Source organism: Gouania willdenowi, chromosome 15, assembly GCF_900634775.1.
Source record: "Gouania willdenowi chromosome 15, fGouWil2.1, whole genome shotgun sequence".
In the NCBI taxonomy this organism is placed as follows: domain Eukaryota; kingdom Metazoa; phylum Chordata; class Actinopteri; order Blenniiformes; family Gobiesocidae; genus Gouania; species Gouania willdenowi.
Genome location: NC_041058.1, coordinates 12,646,661 through 12,668,742, shown reverse-complemented (window position 1 = coordinate 12,668,742; position 22,082 = coordinate 12,646,661). Strand labels below are relative to the sequence as shown.

Sequence of the window (22,082 nt, the reverse complement as noted above, 5' to 3'; positions counted from 1 at the left end):
AATCTACAGTTCCTGACAAACCAAGCTGATGTTTTCATCTGGGCTCACTGTGCTGTCTGCCACACCTCACAGCACATTAAACCCTACATAACCTCATATTGTCCCTCAACTCTGTGCTATCTGCTGCTCCAGCTGCTCTGGTGGAAATAATAGATCAGCACGACACAGTGTTATAGCCATGGCTGCCAGTAGAGAAGCTGCAATTAAACCCCACGTCTACAGTGAATTACTCTAAATATAATAATTTGAAAGTGTTTCATCAGAATTTTACCTTTACATCTAATTCTGGTATTTAGTGCAGTTGGCTTACAATGACTGTGGATTATTATATTTCCGAGCCCACAGGTAACGCCAAACTGACTGTGTTGAGTTCAAGGCACAGAAGTAATGATATGTCATCACTTGTCAGCGCTCAGGCGACTTTGAAGACCCCAACTGTCTGGCTGTGTTTTGATACGTGTCTGCCTGTGATGGCCTGCGTCTTATCTCACAAGACCAGAGACAGGCTGGAGCTTTGAATAGTTAAGGCAGACAGAAAGCAGGGAAACACAGAGAGATCAAGACAGACAAAATGAAATGATCAGATGTGGAACCGATGACAGTATCTGCACTGCAATCAACGTGGAAACGGTATCCACAATCCCCCACTCGCTCAGAGACACTGAGACCCAGAACACCAGCTGGCACTGACAGGGGGAGTCAATGAATGATGCAAAAGATGCAAGAATGTATTGTTTATGGGTGTCTTGCTCTTTGTGTCACCATGATTACAAAAAAATTATACATTGAAATACTTTTTCCAATCACTGATTTTTTAATCTGCTTTGATAATAAACGCCCTTTGTTTTTTTTGTTTTATCTGGAATAAATAAACCACACATGCTGTTGAAGATGAGACAATGAATTTAATATTTTTTCAATTATTTGGCAAAGGCAGAGCTTTTTCCAACTTGTTAAAATCAGTTTGTTTTGTTGTCGGTGGGCTCGATTATCTTACAAAGTGAAAAAAAAAATGAATATAAAAAAAAAAAGTAAACACAAGAATTAAGTAAAAAGGGATGAAAAATATAGCTTGATAATTCAATACAAATGCTCGTATTATTTTGAAAATATAAAAAGGAAGGTTGTAAAAGTCAGGCTTCTTCTGCATTAAATATTATAATCAGTGTTTTTGGCAGGTACTGTATCTTCCAAATTTAGTTATGTTTCTTCATCAGGGTTAAACTTTCATGTATCAAGCATTATTTTGTTACATTGAAATATTTTTTTTCAAGCTTCTTGTTTTTCAAGTTTGAACTCTTTATAATGCTTTGGTACATCATTTACGAGTTGGACTTTTGAATGGGTTGCAGTTTACACAATAAACATCAAAAACATTTAATTCTCGAAAATTTCTCCACAAGTCGCCCCGTTTGTCAGAAACTGAGCATTGCGTTAGTTCAGGCAGGCACAGAAGTCAAACTAGCCATCTCCTTCAGCTAACCACTGACAGCATCTGTCCCCAATTCAAATAATCATCCAGCTGATCATGTTCCATGCTTCCCATTGGTTAGAGTTGGTCTCAGTGCTGCATTTAAACCACTGCAAAATGCCTATTTCTGCACGCTTTATCCACAAACACCATGCAACCCACCCCCACCCCAGCTCCTCCCCTTCTCTCTTATTAAACAGTGTCTTCTATTGCCATCTGACGTCCGTGCTTCTGTTCCAGGGGGTCCTGCTGACCGCTCTCTCTGCTTATGCCTTTCCATGTAGGTCATGGAAGAGCGAGGGGGAGCTCCCTCCACTTTGGGATTTCCACGCAACTGCTGGAAAGGACAGAGAGGTCCCAGAGCAGATAATCACCAAATCTAAACTGTATGCTAAATAAAATTATTTAACTAAAGTGATCCCGACTGAACTGTATCGTTGTGTCGTTGGTTCAAATGTATGAGAATCATTCTCATCACTCCTGTCACAATGCAGATATGATGTGGTTGAGGACTCAAAGGCAGGAAGAGATTAAGGTAGCAGGCAGGCGTAGCATTCATAATAATAGTCCATGTTTAAAAATCAAAACAAACAAAACACCAAAATCCAAAGAGGCACATGAAAACCAGGGAGCAGGAGATAACATGCCGCAGCAAACAAGGAATCTAACATTGACAATGATCCAGAAACCATTCTGTGTCCAAACATTTAGCTAAATAGTGAGGGAGGCTTGATTGGGAATGGGCCACACCTGGGTGCAAAAACATGAGGCAGCTAATCGCTCAAAACCCAAACACACTTACATCACTGGGAGGTGGAGACACGAATAGGAATACCTGGGAACTCAGAGAGAAAAATAAACACATGAAACTACTGTAGAATTTAAAACAGAATAAACAGAGACCCAGAAACACACAAAAAATAACCACAAGGGCTAAGGACAACTAAAACCAAACAGACCCTGACAACTCCATGATGTGCTGGTCAGCCACAGGAGTTCCTTCAGCTCCATGGTGATCCCACCACATGCCACAGCCTGTGACCATCAAATTCTTTAACTCCTAACTTTAAGATAAGATATGACAAAACTTTATTGATCCCCCACAGGGGGAAATTTGTATGCCACAGCAGCGGTACAGGAAAAAAAACAGTACACAGCTAGCCCAACAGCTTTCTACGATTGTACAGTGTAGTTTTGTAGAGTTACTGTAATCCAAATTATTCATATTTAATCCTTATTCTTGTCTTAATATAATCATTGCTTTGGTCTCTATGTTTACTTTAAACTTTTTCACTTTTACTTTTTAATCATGCACTGTACTGTGTGCATCTTTTGTTATTGTTTCTTTTCACTGTGTTATAATGTGTACTTGTAGCCACTGTAACAAAGGGTAATTTCTCCCTGAGATTATTAAAGTATTTCTGATTGTGATAAAACCCAAAATTCACCTTTTTTTTTTTTTTCTCCAATCAAATTTTTACAAAAGAACAAACAAAAACAAAACAACAACATATACTTCAGCACAGATGATATTCTTCATTTGTTTTATGAAAATGATACAAATTACCTACCAGTACACACTAATTACCAGACCTTGTAAAAAGTTATCAAATTGTTTTTGGTATACATGTTATAAAGGCAGTCCAAGCATTAAAATCAACTAGCGTATAGAATTACTGTCACCCTCTAATTGTTTGGTCCCTATATGGTTTGATAATGATCAGATTTTCATGCATACAGTGTGAATGCTTCAGAGTCATGCTTCATGTCAGCAGTGTGAGAGTAACGTGTACAGCGAGCACTAAAAGAGTGAATACACCGTTTCCAGACTTCTAAGATAAAAAAGCCACATGATGTTAGAGCTCTTAATTTTAAACCATTTGCATAATGTTGTCTTATATGAAGAATAAGAACTAGCATAAAAATGCATTTCATACAGCCTCCTCCATCCTTTTGGAATTTAATGAAATGAATTTATCAAGTCTACAACACAAACTTGCCATGTCTTGTTTTTAATTAGCAGGCATTTTTACACTGATAGACGCTTCCGGTAGAAGCTTTCAGCTCTGCTTTAATGAAGGAACAAGGACATTAAACATTAAACTCTGTGCAGCTTATGTGCTGAATGTTTAATGACAAAAGAGGTATATCTCTCCCATGTCTGACAAAAAATAGTCACATGAGCTTTAAACTTCACTGATGAAATATATGCTGTATATTTAACACAACTAACATCCGTAATCTGAATGAATTTATCTTCTTTTCTTATATAAATCTTGTTATTCCCACACTTCACTGGGTGAGGACATTAACGTTCTCCATCGTCTCTTCTGCAATTGTCAGATTTAAAGGAACAATTAATGCAGGAGTCAACAACGCCGTGCCCGCGGTTACCAGGTAACCTGCATATACCATTACAATTTAACAATTTAAATATTGTAAAAACATTTGACATGTTTTAGATTTAGTTTAAAGATTTTAATTAGTGTCTATAGTGACAGAAACATGATGATTTCTCATGAAATGTAACGAAAATGAAACAAGCGCATAAAATAAGAGTTAATAAGTGTTGCATGTTGAAACAAACAATGATTCAGTGCCTTTGGAGTATCTCACAGTATCAGAAAGGTTGGCGGTGACCCATGAATTAATGACATTTACAATACAGTTGGAATGTTTATACTTCACACTGTTCAATGGAAACACATTAAAACAAATGAAACATAAATGGTTCAGCACAGCAACTCATTTTATTTCAGGGGCCAAATTCAGACCAGTTTGATCTCAAGTGGGCCACAGATTTTAGGTGTGGGGAAAAAAGAGCAATTTCAACATTAATGTGCCCTAGTTTGTACTTCCAGCTATTAAGTTACATATAAAATATATAAGACACTGACAATATCCAAGCATTAAATGACCTTAAACTTAAATTCACTTACATTGCCTTCGCATTATGAACAATTCTTATTTAATTTAGTGGAGTAATTTGAGGAACTTTGCAATTTCAGATTGTAATCATGTGATATAAGCATGGGAAATTTGTAGATTTATATTCATGTATATTTGGAAGGGCTGAAATATATCTACAACTGAATTATTTTGTAATTTACACAATGATACATGTTTTTTTCGGTCATTTTTACTTTCTCCCGCGGGCCGAATTAGATGCCCCAAAGGGCCGGATTTGGCCCCTGTGCCTTGAGTTTGACACATTTGGTTTAGCAGTCGTTTGTAGTAGAGAGAGACAGTCTGATCAATAACAGCCCCATTAGGTCTCACTGGTGATGGGAGGAACTGTCCAAGGTGCTGAAAGTGTCGCTATAGCCATGGGGGACACACCCGCCGGAGCTCATTGGTACGACGTCACCAAACTACCCGAGCGAGGAAGGTAAATGAATTACAGATGACAGGAAGAGGAGGAGGAGGAGAGAGAGAGAGAGAAAGAGGGAGAGAGAAAGCTGAGGATGCAGGTTTGGGTCCACCTCACGCATCCCCTCCACTGTAGACACACGACCTGAAGCTGCTGCAGCTGTGAAAGCGACAACAACTTCTTCTTCTTCAGGTTTCATCAGCTGACGAACAGGAAGAAAATGCATCCGCAAAAGCTTTGATCCTGTCCTCTTTACGTCCTCCTCCTCCTCCTCCTCCTCATCTTCCTCCTCCTGCTGTGTCTCCTCCGGCGAGGACCATCCCGCGCACTGTACCAGGCACAGCGCGGGGAAGGGAAGGCTGCACACGGACGGACAGCAGACAGACAGACAGACACGATGCTCGGACCACCCCGGTATGGGACAGCGGTGGGCTTTCTGCTGGTTCTGAGCGGGATGCTGCTTCATTCTGCAGAAACAGCCCTGACGGACCATCTCCTGGTTCAGCTGCATGAGGACGCACAGGATGAGGCGCACCAGCTTGCATCACAGTATGGGTTTCAGAGTGCCAGAAAGGTAGGAATCATTACTAAAAATAGATATTTATACATTTTAATCTTTTTTTTTTAATTTATTTATTTATTTATTTTAAGTTTTATGCCCAAGTAAAAATAAAAAAAATAAAATAAAAATTCTCAAAATAAATGCTTTGCTACTTTTTATTCATTTGGCTACATCAGATTAGCTTCACACAGCTTTACAGATGGTTGTAAGGTTTTTGTTACTTTTTTCAATGGCTTGAGTGGCGGGTTTCCCACAGGCCTGTGGGCACAATTGACTGACAAAATGAAACCTATTTATTTATGATGTCACGTTTTGAAAGAGCAACATGATTCACCACCAGTGATAGAAAGCTGCTTATCTTGTCAAAGTACAGAGAAAAAAAACGCAAAATGAATTTTACAGCAGGGCACAGAATAGGGGTTTGATTTTTCAATTCACCTGTGAGAATTTCTAATTTAAAGTCTTATGCTTAAATTAGATTCTTAAACATATAATGCCTTTTAAATACATATTAATTATCTGTTGTTTTCACATTATATATATGTACTGGTCTGAAATTCAGCACTCCTTTAAAATAACACCTCAAATCCTGCAAAAGCATATAAAAAGCTATTTAAGACAGAGAAATGGTAATATTCATTCAATAAATGTGTGGATGATTTTAGTTGGAGCCTTCACTCAGTAGCAGATCATCCTTTTACCTTGTTGAATTTTTTTTTTTACTGCAGTATTAAATTAAAAAAAACGAGTTGCTTTAATTTGTAACTCATCATATTGGGGAAACCCATGTTGTGATGAAAAGCATCACCAATTATTTGATTGCCCTTTGGTTGTCTGTGTGTAGCTATACAAGAACCCGTCTGCCATTTACTGCCTCCCAGGTTATGTAATCCATGGCTATATTTGTCTAAATGGGATATGCACCATTAAACAGCGCATGTCTTTGTTTGAATCATCTTTCTTTTTTTCCCTATCCTAAATATTAACTCAGATGGGACACAGATATGGGACGAACGTGAGCAATTTAAAGCATGCAGTGGAGTTATGAATCAGCTCATGTATGTGCATAAAACAAGAGTAAATAAAAGCACATTCCCTGGAGCTGCAGTAAATGGTTCCGCTTTTTGTCATTTTTCTTGACGTATTCAAGCATTTGGCCCCAAACAGTTGTGCTAAAGAGCAGGAAATAGAAATAATCTTCATCCCTTCTATAAATTATGCGATTTTCACATTAAATGTGACAGGCGAGTCTGAAAGCATTTATTTGGAGGATTGACCTGCACCCTTTGCTGTTACTAACGCATATGGGGGTCTTTAATCTGTGTTCATGCTAAGCTTTGGGTGATGCATATCATTTCCCAGGCCTTGTGATTTATTGTGGGTGATTACAGACGGTGTTCTCCGTGTTCTCTGTGAAGGTTAGCAAATCAGTGCCCTTGTTCGCTCCTGGAGGATGACCTACAGTATACCATCCTGCTCTCGCTATATAGGGCTTTATTCTATTCTATTCTGATTTTTCTTCCACACTTCATGATTGCTGACTTTGTATTACCTCTTATCACTGATGCTGATTCTGTCCTCGTGCTTCTCTTCCACAGCTACCCTTCGGAGATGGGCTTTTTCACTTCTATCCTCAGGACATTTCAGAAAGGAGGAGCAAACGCAACCCTCACAGCAGACAACGGCTCCAAAAGGACAGAAGGGTAAGAGTGTTGGCTGAGATACACAACACTAATGCACCATTTCCTGTTTGAATGTGCAGGCGAATGACAATATGGTTCAGTTTGCATGAATTAGAATATAAACAACAGCACTGGATAAGGGAGGAAGTCAAACCATAAAGAAAACAAAGATTTAATCTGTGAAAATTCAAAAGTATCTAATCTAGGCTGTAGCTTTGCATGTATTTAAGTCACATTAACTCAAATATTACAGGACTCTTTACTGTCCCGTACTTGTATCCCAAAAACTTTCTATTTCCTGAATCCAAAATAGAACTAATAAATACCTTTTTTTTTTTTTTACATTCCCTTAATCACTTTGTGCCTTTAGGGAAATTATTCATCTTAAATCCTTTTTTTTCCCCCATTTCATTTATATATTTAAAAAAAAGGAAATTAAAATCTCTTTCAGTGTCTCGACAGGGCTTTTATTTCCATATATTACAGCAGGGGTTTTCAACTGGTCTCACACTGGGACCCACATTTTGCTACGGTCATTAAATCACGACCCACTATAGAATTCAACCAACCAAATTTAGTTTTTCAAAAATAGCTGTTGAAAACACACACACACACACACACACACACACACACACACACACACACACACACACACACACACACACACACACACACACACACACACACACACACACACACACACACACACACACACACATATAATCTTCTTAAAAAACATAAATATATATATTTTCCTGTGCAGCATGCATTTCACAGCATGTTTGTCAAAAGAAAAGTTTCTTTCAAAATAAATGACAAGTCCAACATGAGAGACATTAAGTATTTATTCATTTTTGACCAGCTGCCCATGACCCACCTAATACAGGTCCACGACCCACTTTTGGGTCTCGACCCACAAGTTGAGATTTGCTGTATTACGGAGAGATTGTTGCAGATTATTACAGAAACCATGTGTTTGAATATCATTCTTCAGTTTTAGATACTATCTATCATACACATTTTTTTTAATAATGTGTGCAACTGGGAATAGAACTTAAGTTCTTAGAGTTACAAGCTATATTTGTGTTTGTGTTGAACAGATTGATACCGTAAAGCTAGTATAGATGTGCACTCTTGGTTCTTTATCTCAATATCATGATTGGTTCATTTTGACATCCTGTGGAGGGTTTGCATTCATTGGTCACAAAGACACGTCCCTTGGCCATAAAATTATCGCTATGAACGTTAAAGAAACAAAACCAATACATTGTGATATAAGTTCATTTCTGTGCCCACAGTAAATTGCCATAAATGACCTGGAAGGCAAATCAAGGAAAAACAGTGATTGTTATAACATAAACATGACTTGTGCAGCTCCATTCATCATGAAATAAGATGTTTTTGCTTCATAATTCGATGTGAATTCCTTTTGGAATTCTGACTGTTCTTGCTCAGGCTCCTTTGTGATGTTGCCTTTATTAGTTTCTGTCAGCTCGTTGCCTGTTTAGTCTTCTGAAATGCTTTATTGCTTTCTTTAATTAGGTTTATCGCTTCAATGTAAGCCAACAGTTTGGAGAAAAATCAATGAATTACAGTTTTTAATTGGAATAAAGTCTTATTGCTTTATCATTCTACTACTTAATGCTCTTAGAGCATGGCTTTTAACAATGACAATCTTTTATGCTAATTTGGAATCTGAAGGGCTAATAACTGATTGCAGGGGATTTCGTTTTGCAAAATGTGTTATGACTGGAACTTAAATGTTTCTTGCTTGAGGGACAATTCATACGTCTCCGTGCAAAATTCACATCCATGCTTTAAAGTAAACCTCTATTTAGGGCTGGGCGATATGGACCAAAACTCATATCTCACTATTTTTTCTGAAAATGGCGATATACAGTATAAATTTTGATATTTTTAATTGAAAGAAAGTCTAACGATTTGGATTTTTCTCCTGGGACAGCATGTGTGAGTGAGTTTTGTAGCGTGGCTTCCTTTTAGGTGAAGGTCTGAGTTATAGCACGCTCTCACTAATCCATCGAACTGTGTTTTTGATGCTGTTCTGAGAAGTATTTTAATACAAAATAAGCTATTAAATTGCTTTTTATTTTCTTCTTTTTTTGGTATTATTCTGTTTTATAATGTATTGCACTGTTTCTGTTATTCTGTTTTTATTGTAAAGTGTCCTTGAGTGGCCTGAAAGATGCTTTTAAATAAAACAAATTATTATCATTATTATTATTATTATTATTATTATTATTATTATTATTATTATTATTATTAATAATAATAATAATAATAATAATAATAATAATAATAATAATAATAATAATAAATATATTATAGGCGATATTGTAATTTTCTATATTATCAAAGTACAAAACTTGATATATCTTAAATCTCGATATATTACCCAGTCCTACTTCTATTACAGTTTGTTGTAATAACTGCCTTATTTGTAAAGGACAGCTATGCAAAATATCCCAGTGAAAGTCAACCTTTTGTTAACAAAGTTTTATTATACTATTTTGTTATTTTAGCTGACACATTATTATTTAAATCATAGGAGGTGATTTGAATCAAGGAGCAGTTATAAGTCCCAGGAGTCCTTATTCGTTTGTGGACTCCCTCAGTGAAGCACGTTGACCCACTTCTGACTCCTCCATCTCCATTTTTATTTCTGTATCTCCTTATCATCCTGAATGCATGTTTATCCTGGCTTGTCCTTTCTCATCTCCATTTCTAAGGAGGTGTCTATTCTTCCACACATCCTTGCTTTTTCACACTCCCATGACTCCTCCATCCTTATTTCTTCACAAAGGATTAATTCAGTAACAAGCTATTTAAGGTGCATCTGACAGTAGAAAATGTAAGAAATTGTTGTGTCTGATAGAAGAATACAAGTAAAAACCAGGAGAGAAATGAGGGCAAGCACCAAGAGGAGAGGAGTGCTCTTTGATACGATTTGAACGGAAGCCTTTTGAGGCAGTAGTGATGGCGGTGGGGCACGGTCACCGTTTGATGCCGTGAGTGGGCAGTGTGTCACGTTGTCTCAGGAGAAATACCAGCTCCTCTGCCAAGTAATGGAGAAATTTCCACAGAGGTGTGGAAGTGCAAAGAATTAGTCACTTTCCTTCCTGAAGGCAATTTCACGTCAATAAATGTAATATCTGTCTGTCTGTGAGTGTGTTTGCACTGTAGTAGTCCCACATCATTCAAAGGATTGTGACGTTGCAGTGGTTTACGATGCGTGCAGCTTTGTGATTGCTTAGAGTACATGATTGGAGGCAGATCTAGGCTGAATAGGTGTTTGCCATTTTAGAAAGCCTGTCTTAAGTGCTTCTCTACCTTCTTATCTGAGGTGGTAAACACGGCAGACAATGACTGTTCCTGTGAGTCATGCTGAAGTTAGCGAGGGAAAGGAGGGAACAGAAAAGGTTCACAAAATAATTCTCTGCACCGTAACCCACTCTTGTCCACCTGAACCAGAGGGTTATCGGGGGAGGGGACGAGAGCGCCTGTGAGCTGGAGGATGTGAAAGTAAAACCAGTGTGAGAGTGGAGCAGAAATGACTTTTTAAAGGCTACATTTCCACTTTCATTCAATAGATTTCAATATTTTAATCAGCTGAAATACTATCTGGGGAGTTCTTTACTAATCTCATGCAATTGACGGCATTTGAGTTACATTTTAGTGACTCTGTGTGAGTCAAAATTTCAGTTTGAAATGAGTTTATTTCATGCAAAGTGGACTATTTTTGTTTAGTTATGTTCATTTCATTTTCATTAATTAGTTTTTTTTGAGCAGGGACAAGAAAACAAAAGGAACAAAAGAACTCGTTCTGTACAAGGAAACTCCAACAGAGAAAAAACACGCAGAGATGTTCAAAATAATAGATACGATTGAAGTACAGTACATCTATAAATGCAATAATGTGTGGGAAAAAGGAAGTGGGAAGAAGAAAGACTTATTTAATCCCACCCCCATTTCTAAAACATAATAAACAGTACTAAACAGAATAGGAAAAACAAAAACAAAACAAAAAACTGACTAACTAATAATCAGTCAATAATTGTGTCAAACTGAAGGCCCGGGGGCCAGAATTGGCCCTTTAGATGACAGAGAAAACATGAATCATTGTGTAAATTTCTCACTAATTCTGTTGTAGATTGCTCCAAAAACTAAAATCCAGTGAAACTCCACAATATTTGCATGGCTCACAGTTTTCACATACTTTTATCACATAATGGTAGCTTAATTCTTAATCGCAAATTCTTCAAATATCTCTCAATTTTTTACAATATCCTGCAATTTCCCTCAAATTATTCCAAAAAAAATTCACAAAATGAAATAGAAATTTGTCACACAATCAAAGAAATGTAATATCTGTCACTTATTGCTTGAATAATATTGGTGCACCACATACTTTTTTTTAATGTCATTTAGACATGGAGGCACAAACTAGGTCACATTAATGTTGAATTTGCTCTTTTTTCCCCAACCTAATATCTGCGGCCCACTTAAGATCAAGCTGGCACTTATTTGGCCCCTGAATTAAAATGAGTTGGAGACCGTTGATATAGTACGCACAAGTGTTTTCACAATTATTTCAACAGATCCAGAGTCAGTATATTGATCCCGATCCCCTCCAAAATGTAATGGAAAATTCCATAGTGTATAAGGTCTATCTTTGGTTAAAATGTGGTCAAGTACTTTTGACGGAACAAAAAATAAACACTGGTGAAGATGTTATTTTCTTGGCAGAGGTAACAAATATTTCTTAATAATTCTTTTTGTCGCAATGGTTATCTGCTAGTTTGTTACTTATTTTATAAGGTTTAATTTAAAATTGACTGCTCAGAATGTTGTTTTTTCATGGCGGCCAACTATCATTTATTCATATTTTGAACTTTATAATAATATAACCTGCACTACAAAGTGAATTTGCTGGTTAAGTGTAAGTGGAACATTTATCTTTGTAACAACATTTTCACACAGTGGAAAGCTCACTCCTTTAATGGTAAGCAACTGTGGAAAAGGGTATAACATAGTAGCTAAATTAACATGCTTTTTCTCATTGATTTCTTTAAATAGGTATACATGATGAGAGCAATAGAATTAAATGTAGACCAAAGCATGAGACGATGAAAAGACTGATCTCCTTGGAAACAGGTTGTATGACTAATCAAACTCTACAATAGTGGTGCAATCTCATTCTCACTGGATGATCAAGCTACATTTTCATTGAAAAAAGCTTTGCTCATAATTTTTCTGGGATTTTGTGTTATAGCAGCGTTTAGGAAGAATTTGTGATTTCAAGCAGTATTAGCGTCTGTATAAATCTTTTCACTTTGTGTACAAATATTCATTTTGTTTCTAATCTTTATTTTTTCTCAATATAATTATTTTCTTTTTTTTTTTTGTTTAGTTTTTGCCATCTAGATTCACAGTACATTTATCTGCCTATTTAGGTGCATTATCATACCATGATGGAGATCCACCAAGCTTACATACACACAGGCAACAGCTTTCAAATGTGATTGCCCTGATCTTAAAGCTCCTAATACACAATTTGTTTTTTTAATCAAATAAATTCACAGTACAGGCCTCATTGGTCAATAGCGTGAAGTTTATTTGCTCAAAAAGGATGTAAAAGGTTGAAATTTCTGCTTGAAAGTTTGTTTTTATCTCCACCGTAAATGCTTTGTCTCGTTATAGTTTTGCACAATGCATAGAAGTGTTTTTACTTCATTCTGATAGTATGAGGAATACCGGGAACAAATTAGAACAAAATTGGCGTCGAGCGAATCATCCTTGTCTGGCAAAAAACACAAGAATCCCCCTAAGAATGAAATACAAACACTTCTATGCATCCGTTTACGGGACTCATTCCTTATCCCACAATGCAATGCGTGAAACTTTTCCAAAAACGTCACGAGGACTGTTTAAAGGCGGGCATACATAGTGCAATTTTTGGCCAATTTTGAGGCGATTTTTCACTCGTGCGTCTATTGTTGGGATTGGGCGGAGTCTCGGCTAAATCGTGTGTCGTGCATTGTGTTGTTTACCCGAGATCACGAGAAGCGATTAACACCTCACGACCAGCTCCCGATCAACAATCGTATGGTTGTAAGAAAATCAAACATGAAATCCTTGTTGGAGCACTGTAGAATTAAGATTAAGATTAAATCGGGGGCTTTCGCCTTTATTGGTCATATTCTGTATTTTATTACAGATGTGAAGTTTGTCCTCTACATTTGACGGACTGTACAGCCCACGTCTGTCCAGCCAGTTCCTGGTTCATCACATTGTCGCCTTTTTTTTCTCTCTCCACTTCCAGGTCTTCTTCTTCTGTTTCAATGGCGACGCTTCAGAGTTCTTGTCAGAGTGTCAGTCCGTATAGTGTGAGAACATGAATCGTAAACTGCGCACATTTAGACAATTGAGTTGCACAATTTGAGCTGGAGCTGAGTACGACCATTGAAAAAAAATCGCACAGTGTATGTCCGCCTCCAAGTGAGACCAAACCAAACTTTCCAGCAGCAATTTCAACCTTTTTGGAATAAATGTTTTTCAGTTCATAAACCATGTTTTATTCATTTAAAAAAAACTATTGTGATAAGAACTTAATTTTAAATTAATATTACCTGCTGTTCAGTCACACTGTTTATCTGCTTAGCCTCTTTTAATGGTTCAGAAGCTTGTTGTTTGTTAATTTGATATTTGTAATAGTTGCTGTGCATTATTAAAAAAAAATGCTCCATCTCATCTTATCTCATCTCAACTTAACTCAAACTCAAACACATACAAAACAAGTAAAAACAGTAAAAAAAGAAAAAAGATTACAAAAACTATGCTGCATCATCGCAGGCAACGTTGGCTCTGGCTCTGCCTTTGTTTCCAATGTTGGCATCCATTGCTCCAACACTGAAGAGCTCACCTGTTGCCCTTTTGTGCTAAAGCTCTGATTGCTAATTGTAAAGCTGTGTGACAGGTGTTTGCCCATGTGATGAGTCAGTGTGCAAAGTACGGCAATTAACTTTAGAATTTTGAACGACAGCGTGTTCCTCGTGGAAACAAGATTTTTTCTTCAGGAAAATTGTGTCAAATGCAGAAAATTGTGCATAGTGTTTTGAAAAAAGTGCGTCTTAGAACTACAAATTGAGTGTAAAACAGAATTGGTTCAGGGAATTGATGCATTAATTACATGTTGTGGTCATTGTGTCTCAAGTACCAATAATGGTGTGTAAACAAGTGAGAAAAACTGAAAAAATTTAAATAAAAAATCAAAAAAACCTGTTACACTGTTTAATCTTGCCCTGATCTGGATGTCCTCTGCTTTTCTTCTCTCAGGTGAAGAGCGTCTTGGAGCAAGAGGGCTTTGATCGTCAGAAACGAGGTTACAGAAACATCAATGATATTGAAGTCAACATGAGCGACCCTCTTTTCACCAAACAGTGGTATTTGGTGAGTAATAATAAGTCAGCTCATTTCGCCCACTGCATGTTGTTGCCTGACCTTTCACACCAAGCCAATTTTTTTCTCATTAATTACTTCAAGGTCATGGCATATTCTTCAATACAACCTGAATCAACTTAATTATTCATTCCTAAATTGGCCTGGCCATTACAACGCCTACTCAGCTTAGCGTTCATGCCTCCCTTGTTGTTTACGCTTCCTGCCAAAACATGACTTTTATGCCACATTGCGCATCCCGTCATTCTTCTGCTGTGCCTGATAAATTTGCCGTATCGCTGACATTTACTTCCCCTTTCATTCACCTTCAGTTCCCTGCATCGTTTTCCCCCCTTTTCAGTCTTTCCTCAATAACCTTTTACTGCATGCACGCATTGTCCATGTCGAAAAATCTTTCCTAACGGTGGCTCACTTTGGAATCTATGAGTCACAAATGTTCTCCATATTCTCTGGATAATTAGATAAACACAGGCCAGGCAGACGGGACCCCTGGGCTGGATCTTAATGTGGCTGAAGCTTGGCAGCTGGGCTACACGGGCAAAGGAGTTACCATTGCAATCATGGATGATGGTTGGTATTAGATTCCTCTCACCTGCAGGCACTTGATTTCACTCATTTAAAGTGTACACCTCATAGGGATAAAATGGTCACTCTGTTTAGATTAGATCAGTTTAATTGGACAAGAAAGAAAAAAAGAAAAAATGTTCATGTTGCTTGTTTTCATAGTTTCAGCGGTGACTCCAAATATATCCAATATTTAAGGTCATTTAAAAAAAAATTTGGACAGTTCACTCATTTTATTATTATTATTATTATTATTATTATTATTATTATTATTATTATTATTATTATTATAATAATAATAGTAATAATAATAATAATAATAATAATAATAATAATAATAATAATAATAATAATACTCTTTTCAGGGTACCAAAGGTTACCTACAAATTGCATTCATGTAACTTATGTCTTTTTGTTGGCTGATAGTGAATGTTATTACATCTTATTAGACACTTTTTTCATTATAAGTTGGAAAAAATTGGACAAGAAAAAATTAACAAATATTAATGTTTAATTTTTATATTTTCAGCGGTGACTAAATATTTCCAATATTTCCCTTTTTTGTCAGTACAAGGTCTACATTTATAAATGTAGTTGTTTATTAATTTTATTAATAATAATAATAATAATAATAATAAGAAGAATGATAATAATAATAATAATAATAATAATAATAATAATAATAATAACAATAACAATAACAATAACAATAATAATAATAATAATAAACTTTATTTAGTGGTGCATTTCAGGCTACCAAAGGTTGCCATACAGACTACATTCTGTAACTTATTTTATCTTTTTGTTGGATTATACATGGATTATTCCATCCTATTATACACGTCTTTATTATAAGTAGAAAATATCTACATTTGGAAGATTGAAACCAACAGGATATTTGACCAAAAAAACATTATGTCGGTGGCAAAATCTGACACCAGTAAAAATAAATTGGTCACCACTAGTCCATTAATTCCATTAAAGTTAATATTGTTTATTGTTTAATGAGATCCCCTATCGCTTCCATCATAATGGTTGCTTGTCTTCCTGGGTTCCATAATTAAAAGCGGCAAAAATATTTACGATAAATTTGCAATAGCAAAAACAGAAGAAAATACAAATACAAATTTGTTGAGTTTCTCAGTTGTTTAGGCAGTTTATTCCGTAGATGAGATGATCTGAATAAGACAGACTTAATATCAAATGTATCTGAATAAATACCTATTTTTTGTATTTCATATCAAATGTTTGAATCTTTAAGTTTTTTTTTTATTTAATTTTGAGTTAATATGAATAAATTGTTTTTCAGGTATTGACTATCTCCATCCAGACCTGGCTTCCAATTATGTGAGTTCCTGCAGTGACATTTATTATCATATATTATATTTCGTGTTGCTTCTTCAATTCACAATTGTTCATCAGTAAGTCAAGGGCTGAGGTGGTGGGATTCGTCGGTTTTGTAGGGATTGTCATTTGCCATGGCAGGTGCTTTCCAAGTTGATTCCATGGCTGCTGAGTCTCTTTGTTTTCCTGGAGGATACAGAGACAAGCAGACCGTCAGCCAAGCTGTTTAATGTAAATGCACAGTGCACTGTAGCACGCACAATGGCAGGCCGATCTGTCACAAGTACTGACAATGCCAGGGTTGTTGGCAAAAGCATAATGAGATGCTCTGTCTCCAGAATGCACCACAATTGGAGTTTTGTCTTTTTGCTTAAATCTGAGACTGTATCAATGTTATTCAATGTGATTGTCTAGCATTAAAGCTCACGATTACACATTTTTCAAGACATGTAAACTGTTACCAATATCTACCACACATATTATTTCAAAAGATAACGCATGAAAAATGAGCGCCGCTTTACCAGCCACTTCCAAACATGGTGTCTTGCTGCTGTTGCATGATCTTGCCTAAGAACAGAGAAGAGCCATGGCCCAAAAATAACCCTTTTCCTCAGCTGTTGTGATGCAGGATCATGCATCACTGGATTGATGGGTCATGCTGTGCAAAGAGCTAAAGTGTGTGTGTGTGTGAAATTAAGTACGACAGAGGGAGAGAAAGAGAGAGAGAGGGAGATTTGTAGCTGTTGTCATGGTGTTTTTACAAACCCACATAGACCTCCTACCAGCTGAATGAAGACATGACTATTCAAATTGGGATCAACCCTTCTTTTAGTTTTATGTGTGTGTGTGTGTGTGTGTGTGTGTGTTCTTCTCCAAACACTAGTGCATGCAGGGTTATTATCAGATGATATTCCAAATAAATATACTGTATATCGAGCGACGTTAGAAGGAAATCAAATGCATCTTTCTATACTATCCATACAGAAATATGAATCTGTTGATATTGATCAGTTTATTATTTAGTAGTTACTACTGTTTTGATGACAGAAAGAAGGTACTAAATAGTTTTCCACTCGTGTCCACCTTTGTTCTCTTGAAAGATTGGAAATCTTCCCGCAGACAGTTTCTCATCATTGCACAGTTTATTTAAAAATCTTCTTTTATCCAACAGTTTTATTTATAAACGTAATGTTTTGAGGTGTTTAACTGGTCACTAGTAGTGGCAGAGCTCTTTTTTTCCCCATCATGCTTTTATACAACCAGGAAAGGTAAGATAGCACCAACAGATGTATTCAACAGCAAAACTACAATGTTTTTGTTTTTTGTTTTTTTTTCTAAATCATTGTTAATTTACACAGATTTTCAGCTCATTCTATCTGCAGTGAGCTACACCCACAAACTACAACAAAACCATGAAATATTGTCTTGCATACGACAATGTGAAATCATAAATTGGCAATGTTAACTATTGTATAGATGTTTGTGATTCAGACTTATTCCAGCTTTGTGCTTCCATTCTCTCTGCATCTATCTCCATTTTGATCCAAGTCCTTTCTAGGCCGAGCAATGGGACTCAAAACGCCACCCACTTTGTTCTTGTTGTTGTTGTTGTGTACACTAGTTAAAATTGCTACTCCTCTGTTATTTGTGAACGGATCGGGCTGAAATTTAGTAGTTGTAATCTATTGATGTGTACGCATCAATGCTCGAAGCCCGATTTTCAATCTAAGGCCCAAAAAAAAAAAAACTGAACTAAAGTCGATTCCTCATTTAGTTTTTAAGTCAAATATTACAACGGTTGGTGGTATAAAAATCATTGACACATCCCAATATATAAATGGGGCCCATCACCACATACATGTCACAGGGGCACTTGGGGCCACCGGGGGCCTCATTTTTCAAATGACTACTCCTCCGTTCGTTCTCGTTAGATCGGAATGCAGTTCGGTATGAATGCGGAGTGCTTTTTTTTAAATGGGGCCTGGGGGCCCACCCCGCTTTTCCAGTAATTTCCAAATTTATGGGAACATAGTCTTGAATCATTTCAAAGATAATTCATTTCAAAGATAATTCAACGTAGATTATGATTATGCCTCGCACAAATCGATTGGGGGCCCACTCCCCTTTTTTCGGCAATTTCTATTAAAGTCTTTTTCTCATTTATTTGTGGGTGAAATATTGTGACAGTTGGTGGTACCGAATCATTGACACACCTATATTTGAATGGGGCACTTTACTCCGTATGTGCCATGGGGGGCTCCATTTTTTGCTTGTTTAATTCTTGCACCATTTTGTCATCATTTTGTTCTTTTAGCTGCGTTAAGTGTTGTCAAAACCTTTAACATGTAGTTTAAAAGAGTTTGGGAAAAACATCAGTTGAGTAAATGAATTAATAAAACATGTTTTATTTTCATTTTTGTCAAAAATTGTTCTCCTTTTTTTAAATTTTTTTGCTGAGTTAATTCTTGCACATTTGAACTGACTTTTAGCTGTATGAAGAGATTTTTTTAAATTTGTAGTTTTCAAGAGTTTGGAAAAAATGTCAGCTGAGTAAATAAGTTAATATATATATATGTATATATATATATATATATATATATATATATATGTGTGTGTGTGTGGGTGTGTGAATCTCAGTAAAGTCAGCATGTGTGAAAGGATTACTGTAGAAAATATTTAAACCTAAGCTGTCTATTGCACCATGTTTGTTACAACAATGAACTCAGTGAGTGTGTTTGCAGGTCATCACATAATAGGGAAGATGTGTTTGCAGATGGTATAGGTAAAGCTAACTTTGAAACAGATGTTACAGATGTTGTAAAACACAAATGAAGTTCGGAGACTTCCTGAAAAATATATATTAAGTAAACAAAGGTTAAACAAGTGCTGCGTAAACCCAAGAATCAATAGATGTTTAGTAAATACATACTTTTAGAAATCTCCTAACTAACCTACCTGATGTCCCTGATAAGAAACATCCCTATGGTTGCCAGGAAGTGGTGAGGTGGCTTCACAGCCATTATAGTGATCCTGGCTGCTCGCAGGACCGAAATGTGATTGATAGTAGAAGATATGAGCTGGAGAAGCACAGCCAGTGATTCATGGAGATACCCTGGTGTTATTTATTACCTAGAGTTCAGTATTTTTCACTCCATTTAATGAAAAACACATTCCTGTATCTGACACAGACACAAAAACCTGCTCGAGTCGGGAGCTTTGTGTTCTTTATCCTCAGAAACACCGTTCTCTGCTCTGAATATGAAAAACATCCGAAGCCAAGTCGTCACTGCATTTCTAACAAAATAAAGAGGGAGACAACTGGAATCTTTACAACAACAAATAAATAGCAAAATGTTTTGATAGTCTGGGCTAGCCTGCTCTTTATGGTGTAATCTCTGTTGTTGTAATAACCATACTTCCCTCATGTTACCTGCGCCACAACATGATGATGACAGTTATTCTCAGTGGGTTCAGTGAGTTTATGTCATTTTTCTTGTCATTTCTGACTGAGTCATCATCTGTAAAACACCAGGCCTGAAAGCTGACAGGCCCTAGCATGGAGGAGAAAGCCTGTAAAAGACTGATTGGATGTGGTTGAGCTTCTGCTTTAATGAACATGACAGCACCGAGCACCTGTTGCTCTGTACACAAAAGAAAGCAAAGCTGCAGGTGGCAACAGTTACAAGGAAACGGAGAGATTGCTGAACGGGTCTCAAAATGAGTTACAACAAGTGCAGTTAGCGTCGTGAAGCTTTGCAGACCATTCTGGCCTGTGTGCGTTTGCCAGACATAGCTATTCTGATAATTAGGCTGACTGTATTAATACGTATTTCGCAGATGTCACAGTCTCCTGTGTCTTGTTTCTGTTGCCGTTTGTCGTAATTTTGTTACTTCCAATCATGTCAAACCAAATGCAGGCTGTCATTTTGTCCTATTTCTTTCTTGAAACGTAATGGCTGCCTAATGCTCATTATAATTCAGTGTAAAATTAAGGTTATCACATTCATAGTAGTATTCAGGACATGCATAAAATTACACAGAAAAACCCTTTGAAGTCTTTAACACAAAACACTGGCTCCATCAAGAATTGGGCCCGTTTGATTTATTTCATAATTGTCAATAATATTGAAATAATAATACAGAAGATTACTAATCATCTCCAGCAAAACGTCAACATTCAACAGATAATTTGATGCAAACAACATAAACATATGTCTGATTGAATGATGAAGAATCTGTGAGCTCAAGAAAAACAACCATCGGTTTGGAAAAATAAGAAGAAAAATAAGAAAAATTAAGAAATGAAGAAAAATAAGTGTGAGAGAAAGGGATGAAAACATTTCAACTCAAGTTTAGTGTCTCTGTTAGTCTCTGTAGAAATGCATGTGTTTTTGGAGGAAGTGCAGGAAGGGATAGGATGATGGGAAGAGTATATATATATATATATATATATATATATATATATATATATATATATATATATATATATATATATACAGTAAAACTATGAATATGTTAAATCATTTTTACAAGTGCTAATGTTCGTGGATTTATTTAATCATTTATATTTCATTCATCGCGGTGTTGCTGATATTTTTCAGTAAATACCTTGTGGTTTTCTACTACAGTGGCTATGTCAACAAATTTAGAATAAATATATTCTTATTAACACTAAGTTGTATTGTTTTTGCTTGAAGAGGGCAGGAAATCACAAAAAAAGTTCCATTGAAAGACACTTTTTATCTTTTGGGGATAATAAATTAAACATTTAACTTACATTCTTATCATACTGTCTCTGTTTTTTATAATGCAATGAATATATTATTTGTCACTTGATTTAAAGTATTTTCTGTACAAAGAATATATATATTTTGGCCCTAAAAAAGACATATGCAGCTCTGTGTTTCTCCTCTATTGTTTTTCCAATCTCACTGATGTCCTTTTTGTGAAAATCTCTATTTCAGAATGCAGATGCCAGCTATGACTTCAGCAGCAATGATCCGTTCCCTTTCCCTCGCTACACAGACGACTGGTTCAACAGGTAAAGCTGCAGGACCACACCGACCGTGCACACACACACACACACATACATATACACACACACACATCCTCATGCAGTGTGTCTCTGTGTGCACGTGTGTCCATTCTCCCTGAGGCCAGGCAGCACTCCTGTATTGATTTGCTCTCCACATACTTCCATTAAGACATAATGCAGTATAAACAGAGGGGTGTCCAGCAGGAGACAATAGAAAACACAGAGCTTGTTTTTTTTTTACCAGCTCACTTGGGGAGATAAGGTAGATAAAAGAGCAGTGGTATAAGTCTGTTCGTCTTCTTCATTGTGGTGACCTTCTCTCTGATAACACTTTATCTATAGCTCTCATCTCTCAATCCCACCGGCTGATCCACTGCCACTAGAACACACACACACACACACACACACGGAGGACAAGAACAAAAGGGAAATATATTCCTTCTCTTCCCTCCTCCATCCGCTCAGACAGAGCTGCAGCTTGTTCCTGTGCTTGTGTATTGGGTAGCGTTACAGTTGCAGACTGTGGGGCAGTACGGTACTCGCTGCCTAATCAGCTGGTTGTTATAAATAGCTCTGTG

At 36.6% G+C, this 22,082-nt stretch overlaps 1 protein-coding gene across 1 annotated transcript in view; it reads left to right on the top strand.

The window, feature by feature from the left end:
* The first annotated feature begins 4,731 nt into the window (after positions 1–4,731).
* Positions 4,732–22,082, top strand: part of pcsk2 (proprotein convertase subtilisin/kexin type 2) — a 35,615-nt gene continuing 18,264 nt past the window's right edge. The window contains exons 1-6 of the mRNA XM_028468670.1: positions 4,732–5,415; positions 7,002–7,106; positions 14,439–14,552; positions 15,023–15,131; positions 16,435–16,472; positions 21,434–21,510. Coding sequence (XP_028324471.1) covers positions 5,239–5,415; positions 7,002–7,106; positions 14,439–14,552; positions 15,023–15,131; positions 16,435–16,472; positions 21,434–21,510 — 620 coding nt within the window. The 5' untranslated portion in view covers positions 4,732–5,238. The remainder of the gene's footprint in view (positions 5,416–7,001; positions 7,107–14,438; positions 14,553–15,022; positions 15,132–16,434; positions 16,473–21,433; positions 21,511–22,082) is intronic.